The sequence below is a fragment of the Aotus nancymaae genome, unplaced genomic scaffold (genome assembly GCF_030222135.1).
Source record: "Aotus nancymaae isolate 86718 unplaced genomic scaffold, 86718_ANA_hifiasm-v0.15.2.pri h1tg000083l, whole genome shotgun sequence".
Classification (NCBI taxonomy): Eukaryota; Metazoa; Chordata; class Mammalia; order Primates; family Aotidae; genus Aotus; species Aotus nancymaae.
Genome location: NW_026988498.1, coordinates 7,448,347 through 7,464,291, shown reverse-complemented (window position 1 = coordinate 7,464,291; position 15,945 = coordinate 7,448,347). Strand labels below are relative to the sequence as shown.

At 36.0% G+C, this 15,945-nt stretch overlaps 1 protein-coding gene across 4 annotated transcripts in view; it reads left to right on the top strand.

Annotated features, from left to right (window-relative positions):
* The window catches only part of USP6NL (USP6 N-terminal like), a 150,846-nt gene that overhangs the window by 97,408 nt on the left and 37,493 nt on the right, over positions 1-15,945 (top strand). For all 4 annotated transcript variants that reach the window (XM_021670621.2, XM_064369080.1, XM_012443446.3 and 1 more), the window contains 2 exons: positions 5,629-5,709; positions 14,122-14,229. In XM_021670621.2, coding sequence (XP_021526296.1) covers positions 5,629-5,709; positions 14,122-14,229 — 189 coding nt within the window. The remainder of the gene's footprint in view (positions 1-5,628; positions 5,710-14,121; positions 14,230-15,945) is intronic.

Below are 15,945 nucleotides of genomic sequence, written 5' to 3'. Positions count from 1 at the left end.
ATTACCTGGGAGGGGCTATAAATTAGAGGTTCCCACGACCTCCAAGGGAACTGCGGGCAGAGATCGTATAGTTATTATATCACAATACACACCAATGTTCAAATAGAGCCATAAAAGCATCTGAAGACTTGAATCTGAACAAAACCTAAGATTTCTTATTCTACAAGAGAAGGCTATGTAATATCCATCCATGCATTGTGTATGTGTCTAGCCTTTACTATCTGAATTATTAGCCTTGTTAATAGCTGAAAGGGCCTTGGACCAGATAGCAGACAAAGCTATATAGATGATTCAACAAACCATTATTGAATGCTTGCTGTTCAGCTGGTCCTTTTCCGAGTTGAAAATACAGCCTTAGATCTCTGGAGGTTGAGAGGCAACAAAGAAGATACTGGTTCCAGTTTTAATCTTTCCACCTTCCTTGCCCCATTAGGAGAGGCCAGTTCTGACTTAGAGGCAACATCCATTTAAGACAGTAGAGTATTAAACACTTTAAACAGAAGTTTAGCCCTTCCCTGAAAACAGCTCAAGGGAAGAAAGGTATACAGCAATGCACCAATACAGCAATGCACCATTTTCTTAGCCAGTAGCTATAATGGAGAGCTGGCAAAGGGAGTATAAGGTGGAGGTGATGACCTCTGCATTATTTTCCTTGGCTGTATGTTGCTCTGATATTCTGAGAGAAGTAGGATTTTCTTATGTCCAGGTCTTCTATACAATTTTAAAATTTTCATTGGTGAGAAGCACATGTAGTGCCCAAAATTTAGTTTTGAACATCCTCTCCACTAAAGGGAATCACAGGTTCTTAAAGCGATGGCTGATTCTAGGTTGGGATAGGGAGAGTATAAGCTGGGCCAGAATCATTTTGTACCAGAACACTAAGAAATGATAAAGATGAATAGGGCATATCAAAAGGACACATTTGAAGGGGAGAAATTGCTTCTCAGTTGGGAGGTAGTCTAACCAGCTCCCAGGGGACAGTTTGGAGTTCAAAAAGAATAATGATGATAATGGATTATAATACATTGAATCAAATAATTCTTTAGACTTTAGTGATATTAAAAGGAGGTGGAGCTAGAAAAGAAAATCTTTTTAATGTCCAAAGTTAATAATGTAGAAGGAATGATTCCAAACACCATTTTACCACCATCACAGTCATCATTGATTCAGGCAGGGACCATCAGTGGATGATGAGACCATTGGGTAGAGTTGTTAAGGAGCATCATCTGCATACTGTCTCAAAGCATATCACATGGATTATTCATTAGTTACAAAAGGGAATTTCTCTACTAATGGAAAAATTGGGCAAATACTAACCTTTACTGAATGAGGAACCTGTAGCATCATCACTGGTAGTGATACAGATTGGCATCATGTGCATCTGTTATGATGTGGTGGGAAAGACAACGTCATTGGGTGATAATCCTGCTGAAATCCAGAGGAGCCAATCACACAAAGCCAAACAGTATGGCCTGGACTCTTCAAAACGTCAGTGTCATCAAAGACAAAGGCCAGGGCACTGCAAGAGACATGCCAGCAAAGGCAATGCAGGATGCATGATGGGATTCCGAGTCGCCCACAGTACAGAAAAAACCAGCTATAAAGAACGGTCTTGGGGCAAGTGGGGAATTTGGTGTATGGCCTGTTTTTGAGGTAATAATCCATTTTAAATTTCTTGGGTATAATGGTACTGTAATCATGTAGGAGAATGTGTTTTTGTTCTTAGGTGTTACATACTTGAAATCTTTAGGGATGAACTATTCATGTCGTGATTTTCTAATGATCAGTTCCCCCTAAAAACCCAAACCATATAAATGAAATCTGGCAAAAGGATAATAATCCACGAATCTCATGAAGCATTTATAAGTATATGACATGCTATTCTGTCAACTTTTCTGTAGGTTTGCAATACTTCAAGATACAAATCGAGAGAAGTAAGATGTTTGTGTATGAAGCCAGCAGAATTATTTAATATCAGTTTCCCATGGGCTGCTAACATCAGCAGCTCTGCTTTTGGCAGCACTTTGAGGAGTGTTACCCGCGTGATAGAATAATTCCATTTCCATCGTTCTGCCACATACGGGATATTATTAACTTCTGGTTACTTCCATATTATAGTGATCATGTTGCTATCAGAAATAACATTCTGGTTTCAGTCTGTCTGTTCATATTTATTCTACTTCTCGCCTCTCCACCTTGAGACCACAGAATGTTATGAATTCCTTCATAGTGTTGTTCAGTTGTTTTTTCTTATGTAAATTCTGTTTAATTTTTAAATGTTTAACTTTTCTTATTTAACAACCACTGTTTTAGGTGATAAAAACATGAATATATACAGTCTCTATAGTCAGGGAGTTCATACTTTGATAATATAATTTGGACATTTAGGCCAGCTAGAACACAGGTGTTAGGTGCTGTAACAATGATCAAAATGATTCTCATTTTGTAGGTGAGACAGAAAGGTTAAGTAGTTTGCTCCAAATGAAACAGTATGGGACAGAACTCAGATTTGAACCCAGGTTATCTGGGTCTTGAATGCATGCCATAGCATGGTAAGGGAACAGTTGGTATTGCTTGGAACATAGAGGCAACTAGGAAAGGTTTCAGGCCTTGGACATTGGACCTAGGTCTTGAGAGGGTGCATAGGATTTTACCAAATGATGGTGAGAAAACATCACAGGCAGACAAATAGCAAACATTTGTCACAAAGGCTGAAAATGCATTGTGTATGGGAATGACAGATAGTTCAGGGTGGCTAGATCACAGAAGTAGCAGGAGGTAGAACTAGAAGTTGAATTGGGTCACATTCTGAAAGGCTGCTCATGTGTGCTATGCTAAGAAATTTGAACTTTACTTCTGGAAAATGGGTAGCCATCGAAGGCGTCTCAACTGGGACATGTGTAAAGAGTTGTGGTAGCAATGTGGAGGCTGGAGTGAAGACAGGGATCAGCAGGGAGCTTCTGCTTTCATCCAGGAACTCTGATTGCCTGAACTAGGGCAGAGGACAGGATGGAAGCGTGAGACAGAACATGGGCCCAGCAGCGTGTGATTCGGGAGTGGGAAGTGAGAGAAAAGGAGGACTTAGTGGGTAGTGATGTTGTTAGTTCATGTCAGGGACAGAAGGGTACTAGCAACATGTTTGGAAAAATAGTTTCAGGTATGTCAAAGTCTCTGTTGAACTTCAAGTAGAGTTTCTAATACACTGTTATAGTCTAGTTTTGTCTTGGTGTGGTTGCATCTATGGCAAAATGACATTTCTTAGCTTATTTTTCTAGGGCACTTAAGTTCACATTTGTCAGATATGAGTATGTCTTCAGTTACTTCTTCAAAATAGTTGCTAGAATAGTTAGCTTCAGCATCTTTAGTGAGAAAATATATTTCATCTATGAATTTTAGATTCATGAGTGGGGGAAGAAGACTTTCATGTGCATTGAAGTTTCATATTGTTGAACTGACAGCATTATGGAGTTAAAACTTAAACTAGATTGAATTACTGATTATAATTTTAAGATCCTGTAGCTTCCCAAGGTATATCTGTGTGTGTGTGTGTGTGTGTGTGTGTGTGTGTGTTTTGTTCTTGCAGTGTGGGAATGTGTAGCATTTAAAATAATCTGTATGTATGATAAGCATTAGATTGTGAAAGTGTGCCTTTAAAAAAAATGACTACTTCCTAAAGTGATTCATTGATAATTCATGGTCATAAAAATGAAAGATAGCAAGAGACCTGCTAGATCTCAGCAGGGTTGTTCCTGGCAAAGTGTATGTTATTATACTCTTGGGTTGGCTTAAATTATTTGGTGTTTTCCTGTTGGTAGAAAAAAGGATTATGCTTTGAAGAAGTCAGGGGAGAAAGTACAGAAGAACAGAAAATAGCAAATGGCAATTTAGATCAATCTTAATTTTTCACAGCCTGGCCTTCTCTAAAGTCACATTTAGCAGAAACATTAATTAGATTTCAGTGCCCCACTGAGTTTTAAAATTAAACATATTTCTGGAACCATCTGTAACATTTTATCACTAATAATCTAGTGAGAAATATGCTTAGCCTTTTGAAAAACGTGAATTATAACAGAATATCTTTTGCTCATGAGTGCTCATCTTTTATTATGAGAAACTCATAGAAAATTTTAAAAAGATTTAAGTAATTTAAGAGTTTTAAGAATATGCTTAAAAATGAAATTTGATTAAAAATTTTCTCATTGGTGAGATACTGTTCCTAAGTTCAGGATTTTCTTTGGAATTTTATGCTTCTTTTAGGTCTAAAAATATTGGTAGTTAGGCATATATGCCATCTGCCAGCATAATGCCTGCCTGTTTGAGGCTGGATCGCAGACAGTAGGGAGCTGCTGCTTCCATCCAGGAACCGTGATTGCCTGAACTAGAACAGAGGACAGGATGGGAGCCAGAGATGTGGTGGCTTAGAGTGTACATCTTTGAGCCAGGCTGCCTGGCTTCGAATCCATCTTCTACCACTTACGAGAGGGGTGACTTGGGGCAAGTCTCTTAAGCTCTTTATGCCTCTGTTTCCTCATTGTAAAATGGTGATGATCACACCTATCTTGTGGGATTGTAGTGAGCTTGCATCTTTGAGCATAAAATGTATCCTCAGTATGGTTTTCTTTCTGTGTAGACTTGTATTTCCATTGCTTTTTATTCAGATACGTGCTACACTCAAAGGTGCAGGTACTTAGGAAAAAATATTACTCCTCCTGGAAATCAAAGAAGTAAAGAGCGAGCATTTTCCCTCTCACTTTCCCCACCCATTCCCCAGCCCTGCTCCCCCATGTCACTTTAGTGGGCATGCAAGAGACCTCTGCCAAATTTGGCAGCCTGATGTCCTGCTGCTTTTGTAAACCCTTTGGAGCTGCTGTCAGCCCCTGCTGTCTCAAATACATGCATTCTCATGGCTGCCTAGAACATTCTTTCCCACAATTGCATTTGATGAAAACCCTAATAATCTCCCTTTTCCTCATTTTGAGCTCATTTTCTCTGGCATGCCTGGGTGGATTTGACTGCCCCTTCTGCCATGGCCGTGCCGCCCACAACACAGTGTGTCCATTGTCTGTTGTTGTTAGCACCTGGTCAGATTTCCTTAGGGCAGCAACTATTGTTTATTATTTTTTAAATAATTTCCTCTAGCATAGGGCTAGTTATACATTAATCTTTCTATAAATAAATAAACAGCCACTTTTTCTTTAAAAAACCAACTCTTTCCAAAAACATCAATATACTAGAATTTAGTAAAATGAAAAGAGAATTAAATTTTGAAGTTGTGTTTTTGTTGCTTTGTAAAATATTTCAAAATATTTAAAAATTTTCCTTTTGTTTAAATTTGTAGAATACACAAGATTTTTGGTTACTTTGAAAGTCTTGGAAAATTTAAATAATATCTTTATCCTTTTACCTAGATAGAGCATTTCCTGTTAATCTTAACTTTAGATATGGACTACTATTGATACAGTTCTGATATTATCCAGCTTTTTAAAAGTTAGATAGGATATCTGCTACCTAATATAGCATAACTTTTTTTAGTAGTCCTTTTTTTAAGCAGCATTTTCTTTTAAGTTTTTTATAATTTGTAAGTAAAGAAATGAACAGCAGTAACAATGAATATCAATTTTATTTTAGCAAAAGCACCTGGAAATTGAAAGAACTACCAAATGGCTGAAAATGCTGAAAGGATGGGAAAAATACAAGAACACTGAAAAGGTAATTTAAAATAATGTTATTTCCATATGAAACTATATAAACTCAATATGGATTTTTCCAGTAGAAGTTTTTCTTTAATTATAAGAGTATTACATTCATATTTGTTTTTGAAATTTTAGTTTAATCTAGCAGTATGCCTCAAATTAGAAGTTTTTATGTTGTAAGTAACGTAATACCCGATTCAAATTGGTTTCAACATTTAAGAGTCTGTACTGGATGGTCCGGAGGTAGTATGGGTTTCAGGAGTGATTTAATTCACTGCTTAATTAAGTTGCCTGTGCCATAGTTTCTTCCATCTCTTCTTTGCCTTCTGCACTGTCAGCTCCATCTTGATGTTGGCTTCCCTTTGAGGTCAGAATCATGGGAGTAGTTCCAGGCTTTAGATCCACGGGTAATACTGCTCAGAAAGAGAGACAGGGTTGGCCTCTGAAAGCATTCCCTAAAGCAGGAGCGATCTCCTTTTTCAAAAACTTCTAGCAAACCTCCCCTTAAATCTTTTTGCATTGCTTTGAGTTTGTGCTAAATTAATTAGAGAAAAATACATACTACATTAACATCACTACCAGTTTCATCAGAAAAGCCTTTAAACATTGGGAAGATGTCAAGCTCCTGGTGATAGAAGTTTTCCAAAGTTTGAAGTTTTACTTGAAAGGTCAAATATTATCAGTGGCAATAAATACTGTATCAATTATCTTCCTTCAAGTAGGTGACAGGCTCACTTAAGATAAATTTGAGAAAATGTCTGCCAAATACTCAATGCTTGAGTGACAGTTGCTTAGTTATTCTTTCAAGTAATAACAGTGTTTTATGAAAATGTTCATAATTCAAACAATTTTGTCATTGAAGCGCTTTTTCTTGAGACAGTTGTTGCACTTGGTTGTGCTGCACAGAGCTCTGTATGCACTTCCCATTTCATCACTACTCAGTATGGTAATAAGACCTCCATCGAAGACCGATACTTTAATAAAGTCAACACTTTTTACTACTGCATCAAGGGCATTCTTAAGTTAAACTGACTTTTTAAAACACTGAGTGAGGAATCACTGATGCCACACTACAGTACTACTGCTGCCTTGATTTGTGCCAGGAGCCAGTCGTTTTACCACTATAGCTTTTTTTAATTATCAGTGCAAAAGTTAACACTGTTAAAAAAAACAAGTTTAATTATGAAAGTGGTTTTGATTTCATGGACCATACTTTGAGAACCACTGACATCTAAGCCTCAGTTTCCTTATCTGCAGAGTGGAGGTAACTGTGTCCCATTTCATCCCACTTCAAAGGGACAAAGATTTCATGATTTAATGCATGTAAAGTACTTAGCATTGTACCTTACATAGAATAAGCATTTAGTAAATGTTAACTATGCCTATTAATTTCTTGAAGGAAGACTGAACAATAAAAAAATTTTAATGGAAAAAAAGAAATCTTTCTTAGTCTTAACAGCAAAACACAACTGAGTTAACTGTTGGGATTTTTGTCCATTTCCTCACACTTTTTTCAGTGTAATCCTTTATTTTCCCTTTTTGTATAGATACAAATTACGTTATCTTAACATTTGCCAATAAGAGTTCCAGGGATCATCAATTTCTTGGCCTCTAATAGATATTCTGAAGCAGTATAGCCTGATGATGAAGAGGCAGATTCTAGAGGCAGACTATCATGGGTTCAAACCCTGTCTCTGCCGCTTACCAGCCATGTGACCTTGAGAAAGGCATTTAACTTTTTTCTGCTGTACTACCTACCCCATTAGGCTTGTTGTGAGGATTAAATAAGTTAGTTTATATAAAGCATAAAATAGTGTCAGTCGCTTAATATGCAGTCAGTATGCCTTGCTTATGATTAAATGAGGAAGGGACTCTCTGGTTAAATAAAGTTGGGAAAACCTGAGCTAAACAAAGTTAAGCAAGATTTCTTTCTTTACTGTAGGATTATTTGGTCTTTAATATGTGGTGTGAATTTTTAAGAGGGATCTTGAATTACATGAAATTGATTTAACCATGGCAGTCTTTTTGACATGGGTGTCTTCAGACTAATAAGCTTTTTCTTTTTGAGCATACTAAATATCCTTAGTTAGGCTCTTACATTATTTTCATCAGGAGTGAGTTCATTTGGGATTGTTAATTTTATTAACTGTCTTAGCATTAGGTTTAGAACTCAAAATGTTTTTAAGATAACTTGGTTCAAAGTAGAGTATTAGTTACAACATCTGTTCTCTTGTTTAATATTATGCAGTCTCAGATTGGCCTACATTTGACAACTACTTTACCTTATATCTTTGTGGAAAGATTGCTCAAGTGGTAATTACAGGGTAGATTTCAGTGCATTGCACCTATGCTTTAATCTCACATTCATTCTAATAAAACATTTGTAGAGTTATATGGCTTTATGTTCTTCTCTAGTATACATATGCCTATGAAAGTATATAAGCCTCTCTAAAAATGAGCAGTTCTACTGGGCTATTATTCTGACAGCAACTCTGGCTAATGTAGTTCCCATTAAGAGAGATTTTAGCAGTGCCATTTCTTTGAAGTATAATTTTGAAGTACTCCCCCATAACTATAATGCTAGAATCATTTGATGATATATATGGTCCAATTTGGTGTGAAACAGAATGAACCTTCTAAAAGAATTACTGCTTTCAGTTCACACCTAGTTTTAAATTGCATTCAAGTAAAAAATAAAAACAGCATGTTTCTTGTCTTTCAAGGAGAAGGATGTTTTCTCTCCACAGATTCCTTACTTACATAGTAGTAATACAGAGAAATTCTAAAAATATTTGAAATAAAAATATAGCTCTGGTAGAGAATATTTGGATTTTTAGAACCAAAGCTTTAATGAAAAATAATTTCCATTAAAGTTGTTCCTTTTGCCTCTGTTCTCATAGTGACTGCCTCCCTATGTACAGTAGTATTGTATTGTTAATTTTTGTTTGTTTGTTTGTTTTTAGAGAGACAGGATCTCACTCTGTTGCTCAGGCTGGGATGCAGTTGCGCAATTAGAGTTCTCTACAGCTTGCAACTCCTGGGCTTAAGTGATTGTCCTGCCTCAGCCTCCCAAGTAACTGGGACCACAGACAAGCACCACCGTGCCCGCTAATTAAATTTTTTTTTTTTGGTAGAGACCGGGTCTTGCTATGCTGCCCAGGCTGGTCTCAAATTCCTGGCCTCAAGTGATTCTCCTGCCTCAGCCTCCAAAAAGCATTGAGATTACAGGCATGAGCTACTGTACCCAGCCTGTATTTTAAAAATACAGTCTATTAAGTGAAGTGATCTTTGTTAAGTAAAGACCATTATGATTTAACTGGTTATGATATACTTGCGTCTAAGCTATGTTGTAGCAAAGTCCAAGTACCTTCTCCAGATACATGTTTTTTTGTTGGCTAAAATAATTGAATGGACCTTTCAGACTGTATTAGCCTTTTTTTTTTTGTTACTGACTGGTAAATGGAGGCATATTGCTTAAAAATAAATTTCTTAAGGTCACATAGCTTGTTAGCAACAAGCAAAGAATGTCCAGACTCTAGAGCTCATTTAACTGTACCATCTTTTATGCCAGCTTTCCCTTTTGGTGTCTGTTGGGAGTAGAATGTAGTTATAAAACACGTTAGGGCCTTGTGGATGGTTTGAAACTTTTTTAGTTGCAGATTTGGGAGACCTGGTGCTGTTTGAAGGCAGAAACAAAGGAGCCAGTGGAGCAGGGATGATTAGAGAAAATGGAGAGGCAGTAAGGGCCATAAGCAGCTTGAGTGAGCCTCTGTTTCACGGCGCACGCTCGCACAAAACTCAGCCAGACTTCCCAGGCTGGAAAGTTTACTCACTGGCAGTCATAATGATGTGGATTGTACACTTATCACTGTTTGCTACAGTAAGATTTAGAAAAAAGTACTGAAAACATTAGTCATTTGTTTGAATTTTTTTTAAGTTGATTTTTAAATGTTTCTGTGGGACTACTATAGACTTTTGAAAGATTTTATATATCAAATCTATGAAAAAATTCATAGAAGAATCTTAAAGGTGATACTTTTGAAATTAGAATATTGCAATATTGTTAAAACTCAATATGTAGAAGTTATTTATCATGGTTGTTAAGAGTATGGATTCTGAGGTCAGACTCAGACTAACTGAATTTGAGTTCTTATAACACAGTTTCTTTTGAGCTGGTTACCTAACCTTTCTATGTCTTAATTTTTTTCATTTGTAAAATGCATATGTTAATAATGGTACTTACCTCTTTAGGGATGCAGTAATATTATAATGAATAAATTAATTTAGAAACACATGCATAGTGTCAGCTCATAATACATAATCAGAAAGTGTTCTTTAAACTATTGTTGTTATTACTGTTGGATGCATCATTACCCACATCCCCGCTCCCACCCTCACTTTCCCTTCCTGGCACATTCCTATTCAGTATTGAGTTTATGGTCATTTTCTCTAAAGGAAATACTTTCCTTTCACACAGGATTATTTCCTCCTTTCTTCTGTTATCTCTAAGGTAGGCTCAGGATGGCAGCCCCTGTGTTGGACCCATAAGAAGTGACCACCACAGCAGGTTCATGGCACTCTCACCCCAGCAACTTTGTCCCTAACCCTTTTCTAGTTCTCTCTTAGAATTGTATGTATCCTTTTGTAGAAGGGCCAGCCACTCCCTGGTCACTCCTCTCACAGATCCAGATGGTGTGGTGCCCACCATTCTCCTTTTACTATACTGGCTCACTGGGTAGTCTGTCTCTACCATGACCTCCTCCATCAGGGTATGATGCTCAGCACTGGTAGCAGTTGGTGTATGTGACTGTATTTTATTATAAATGATTGTCTGTTTAAGGTATAATTATCTGCTTATGTATTTCTCTTCCCACTATACTATGAGTTCCACAGATCTTTTTCATGTTTGTAGCCACAGGACCTCATAAGCACTGGCCACAAAGCAGGCATTTATTACAAGTATCATTTTAGAATGTATGAATGATGTTCATTTAGGGGTTGAGGACAACCAGCTATCACTTTTTACTGACAAATTCTGCCACTTTAATAAAGCTGTAATTTTTAGAAGATAGTGTGATTTGGCAGAAAGTCCCTGAATTTCTAATAAGAAGATGAAACTTTTTGACCTAGGCCAGATAGTTTTTTTCTGTTCTTGGTTTCCTTCCATTTTAAGTGGAAACCACCCACTGAGCCTACATGATGAAACTGTTGTAGAAAAGGTGAAATGCTGCTTCGTTAGTTGAAGGATTGTCAACAACTGTGAACTGGCCTCCTGTTATGGAGAATAAGCACATCAATGCTTGGATGTAATTCCTACTTTGTTTTATAAAGTTTGTAAAATTCCTGTGATAGTTGAAAATTTGTGAAGAGAGATGTATAACTGTGATAAGTGAGTCTGTCATGTAAACAGCACAGGTATTTGAAAAACAACCAGCATAATTAAAACATTTTTATTTTAGGGTCTTTTAATTTAATTATTTTCCTACTATATGTGATTTTTGTGTACGTGTTTTGTTTTGTCACCTTCTACTGCTTGGATTCCAAAGACATCCTTTTTATATTCCTTTTAAGTTTTTGGTGCAGTTAATATTATCGTTATTCTAGTGCTTTCTGCTTTTGGGGCTTTCTTAATATTTTCCTGTTTGCTATTCCATGTATTTGAGTAAGTCCATTTGGGCAAAACCATGTGCCATGATCATGGGGAGATGGTATTTGTTTTTTACTGTAAAATGAGGCATCTTTTATACCATCTTGTGTTTGCTTTTGGGCAAGTTATTTAACCTCTTTGTGATTCACTTTCTACATTGGTAAAATCGAGTTGTTAGTATAATTAAAGTTGCAGGGTTGCTGGTATAATTAAATGAGGTAAATGTCCATAAATAGCATAAAGGAAAGGGATAAAATAAAAATTAACTAGTTAAATAGTTTCTTATTTAAATAGTTGTTAAATAGTTTCCAATAGATGTTAAATAGTTTCTTAAAATAGTTTCTTGTAGATAGTAAATGCTCAATAAAAGTTGCCATGGGTGATGATAATGACACTGTATCAATGTTTCTTTCTTAACCTTTCCCATATGTACCTAATTTTTAATTTTAGCTCTGTCCTAGTACAGAGACCATTAATTTTTTATTTCTACCCCCAAATTTTCTACTTTTTAATGTAATCACAGCAATTTGATGGATTTTTTTCCTAAATCTAGATTTAACTTTAAGATAAATGATGGACAGTAACTTATATACAATTATTGAGTCCAGGATTGAGCAACAGGAATAAAATAATGTCTGAAGGCTTTTCAAGTAACGTAGCTTAAGAAATAAGTGTCAGAGCTCTTATGTTACTCATTAAAAATGTCATTATTTTACTCGTTTTTATCTACTGAAGTCAGTCATATTCAGCTTTCCTATTAAAATTTTACTTTTAGCATTTGCAGTGATTTCTACACTTTCTGATACTCAAATCAGCTGCCTGCTGTACAGCATCTTTACTCTAGAATTTAGAAGATAATTTGAAGTGACTTTTTGTGGATGATATTACTTTGAAATCACAGTTGACTATAATCATGAAATGGTATAGATCATAAACTTCCTTTGGGAAAACAAGTCTTAAATTCACTTACTTTTAGCCACACCCAGGTCGCAGTTAATGTTTGTAAATGTCGAGCATGTGGGAAATATTGCAAGTCTAGTTTTATAGTCAACACGAAGCCTTTCTGTATATATTTCTCCAGTTAAGGTGATTGCATGGGATTATAATTTCTATGACTGTAGTCACTATCTACTGAAATTTCAAATTTGAGGCATACTATATTTATACCAAAAGAAAAAAGCAAATGTCCTAAGTCATTATTTAATTGAATCAACTTTACAGTATTCACTGTTTTATAATAAAAGTTGTTCGACTTTGTCACTCACCTTCAACCACATGATCAAAGTTTCTTAAGGCTGCCTTATGACTTAGTCACTAAAGCTTTAAAAAAATCTAACTAGTGTGGCCAGGTACAGTGACTCATGCCTGTAATCCCAGCACTTTGGGAGGCCGAGGTGGGTGGATCACGAGGTCAGGAGTTCAAGACAAGCCTGGCCAACATGGTTAAACCTTGTCTCTACTAAAAATACAGAAATTAGCTGAGTGTGGTAGTGTGTGCCTGTAATCCCAGCTACTTGGGAGACTGAGGCAGGAGAATTGCTTGAACCTGGAAGGTGGAGGTTGCAGTGAGCCGAGATTGTGCCACTGCACTCATGCCTGGCAACAGAGCGAGATTCTGTCTCAAAAAAAAAATCTAAGTAGTGTAATATTAGAAGTTAAAGCCTTGTATACTAGTTATCATAGCTCTTCAATATTTCAGTTATTAGAACTGGTGTCTTATTTTCTGAACCATAACATTCAAATATATTATTATGATAGTAAGAGAAATTATTACCTGAGGGGCTTCTGATGTAATTTATTTATTTCCTTGTTTGGACATCTATTTTTCAGTTTCAAAGTGTTACTATGCACAATATTGTGATGACCATAATAGGTTTTATGTTATTTTGAATAATGAGACTTGAGGAAAAAATTAATTACAAGAAGATAGAGGTATGTTGAATTTTAAGATTCTTAGGGCCGTAGCAGTACACTTTCAAGGATGGAGGAGTTGATAATACTGATGTTTTATACCTAATTTCATTCAAAAATGATGTCTTTCCTTTATGGAGATTTATTGCTGGTTTTGTCTTAACAGATAGCATCAGTGTCATTTAAGAAAAAGAAAAAAGTTTTCCTGAAGTAGTAGCAAGAACTGAAAAGAGGAGAGAAAAGAAGGAGAAAGGGCGGGGGAAGGGAAATGAGAGTGTCTGAGAGAGAGAGAACACTGAAAATTGCCGATAGGATTAACTGAGGTATCAGATGTGGAGAAGCTTGGTATCTTCCAGAGAGACTGTTGAGAGGTGGTAGGAAAGAGATTAGGAGTTAGACAGCACTCTACATTCCATGAAGACATTTTGGGGACAAGGCAACCTTTTTGCTGTTTGGAGCATCTTTTAGGTGTGTGGAATAAAAGGAAGAAAGTGTTTAACAAGTTAATTATATATATCATCAGGGAATGTGTAAATCAGATGTTCACACCTTTAAAAAGGTGCTCTTTAAAAAGAGCACTGACTGCTTTCATGCCACTTAAGGGACACTTCTGTAATGGCCAGAACATATTAATGCATTGGGCATTTTTAACAGTTTCTTGTTTTATGCTCTTCTTCTTTGTGTGTCTCCCTGTTAGAATCTCTAAAAATAGAGATGACAGTATCTCAGTGTGCCATGTTTAAATGTATTAATTAATTGCCATGGATACTTTGAAAATACAGTGCTAACAAATGTTAACCAGATTGACTGTAGAGACTAGTCTAAGTTTTTGTCAGTTTGTAACCTTTAGTTTCTTTTTCTTTTAATAAGTTTCATAGGCGAATTTACAAAGGAATCCCACTCCAGCTCAGAGGTGAAGTCTGGGCTCTCCTTCTTGAGATCCCTAAAATGAAAGAAGAAACAAGAGACCTGTATAGTGTGAGTAGCTAAAGCTAACCTGTTATTTTGAAATTAAAAAGTAAAATCCATTTCTTTCAGCATTCAGGGTGGCATAAGATATTCATATGATTACTTAAAATTATTAAAATTATATTAAAATTATATTGCATTGGAGGTTTTGGAGGTCTATTACTTGTTTTGTTGATTGCAAAATACTTCTTAAATTTTAAACAGATGCTTAGTAAAAATGTTACTTTCTGTATCAATCAGTAAGTAACAGTTGCTTTTCAAATACATAAATGATCAATAAAGTACTTAAATGATCAATGTTGGGACATGGTTGCAGGGAAAATGGACTCATGCCTGATTATAGTTCCTTGTTTGCCAAATGGTGTTAATGAAGAGATTTGCGGATGTGGGAAACAGCAGCAGAATGCAGTTTAACCATACCTGCTGTGTATGATTCTTTTCTTTTAGCATGAAAAAAAATGACTTTGCCCCAAGATTTTTAGGGTATTTCTAGGTTTTATTATTTATTAATAAAAGTTAAGCTTTTGACTGAGTGATACTTTCTTTTCTTAAGTTAGGTAATGCATTAAATGTATCTTCTTGTCATTTCACAGCTATACCCTTTCTGAACCTAAATTTTCTATTAATCTTTGAAAGGAGTAAGATATTTACATCTAAGAATCTTAGACCCATAGATTTTGAAATATGTTTCCTAGAAAATGTGTACAAATAAATTAATGTGGAATAAATGGGAAAAAATAAAAATTGCTTTTTTTGGCAGGGAGGCCAATACTTTTTTTTTCTTCAACCTTTAAGTTCAGGGATACACATGTGCAGGATGTATAGATTTGTTACATAGGTAAATGTGTGCCCTGGTGGTTTGCTGCATAGATAATCCCATCACCTAGGTTTTAAGCCTTAGCATCCATTAGCTATTCTTGATGCTCTCCCTCCCACCACCACCCCTCACTTACAGGCTCTGCTGTGTTTTGTTCCTCCTCATGTATCCGTGTAGTCTCATCATTCAACTCTCACTCATAGATGAGAACATGTGGGATTTGGTTTTCTGTTCCTGTGTTAGTTAGTTCACTGAGGATAATGGCATCCAACTCCATCAACGTCTCTGCAAAGGACGTGATCTTGTTCCTTTTTTATGGCTGCATAGTATTCCATGATGTCTTTGTACCACATTTTCTTTATCCAGTTTGTCATTGATGGGCATTTAGGTTGATTCCATGTCTTTGCTATTGCGTACAGTGCTGCAGTGAACATATGTGTGCATGTATCTTTGTAATAGAATGATTTCTATTCCTTTGGGTATATATCCAGTAATGAGATTGCTGAGTCAATGGTATTTCTGCCTCTAGTTCTTTGAAGAATCATCACACTGTCTTTGACAATGGTTGAACGAATTTACACTCCCACCAGGAGTGTAAAAGCGTTCCTTTTTTTTCTGCAACCTCATCAGTATCTGTTGTTTTTTAACTTTTGAATAATCACCATTAAAGGTCATATCTTACGGTTTTGATTTACATTTCTCCAGTGATCAGTGATGTTGAGCTTTTTTTCATGTTTATTGGCCTCATGTATGTCTTCTTTTGAGAAGTGTCTGTTCATGTCCTTTGCCCACTTTTTAATGGGATTTTTTTTCTTGTAAATTTGTTTAAGTTCCTTGTAGACTTTGAATATTAGACTTTCATGAGATGGATAGATTGCAAAAAATTGTCTCCTGTTCTGTAGATTGTC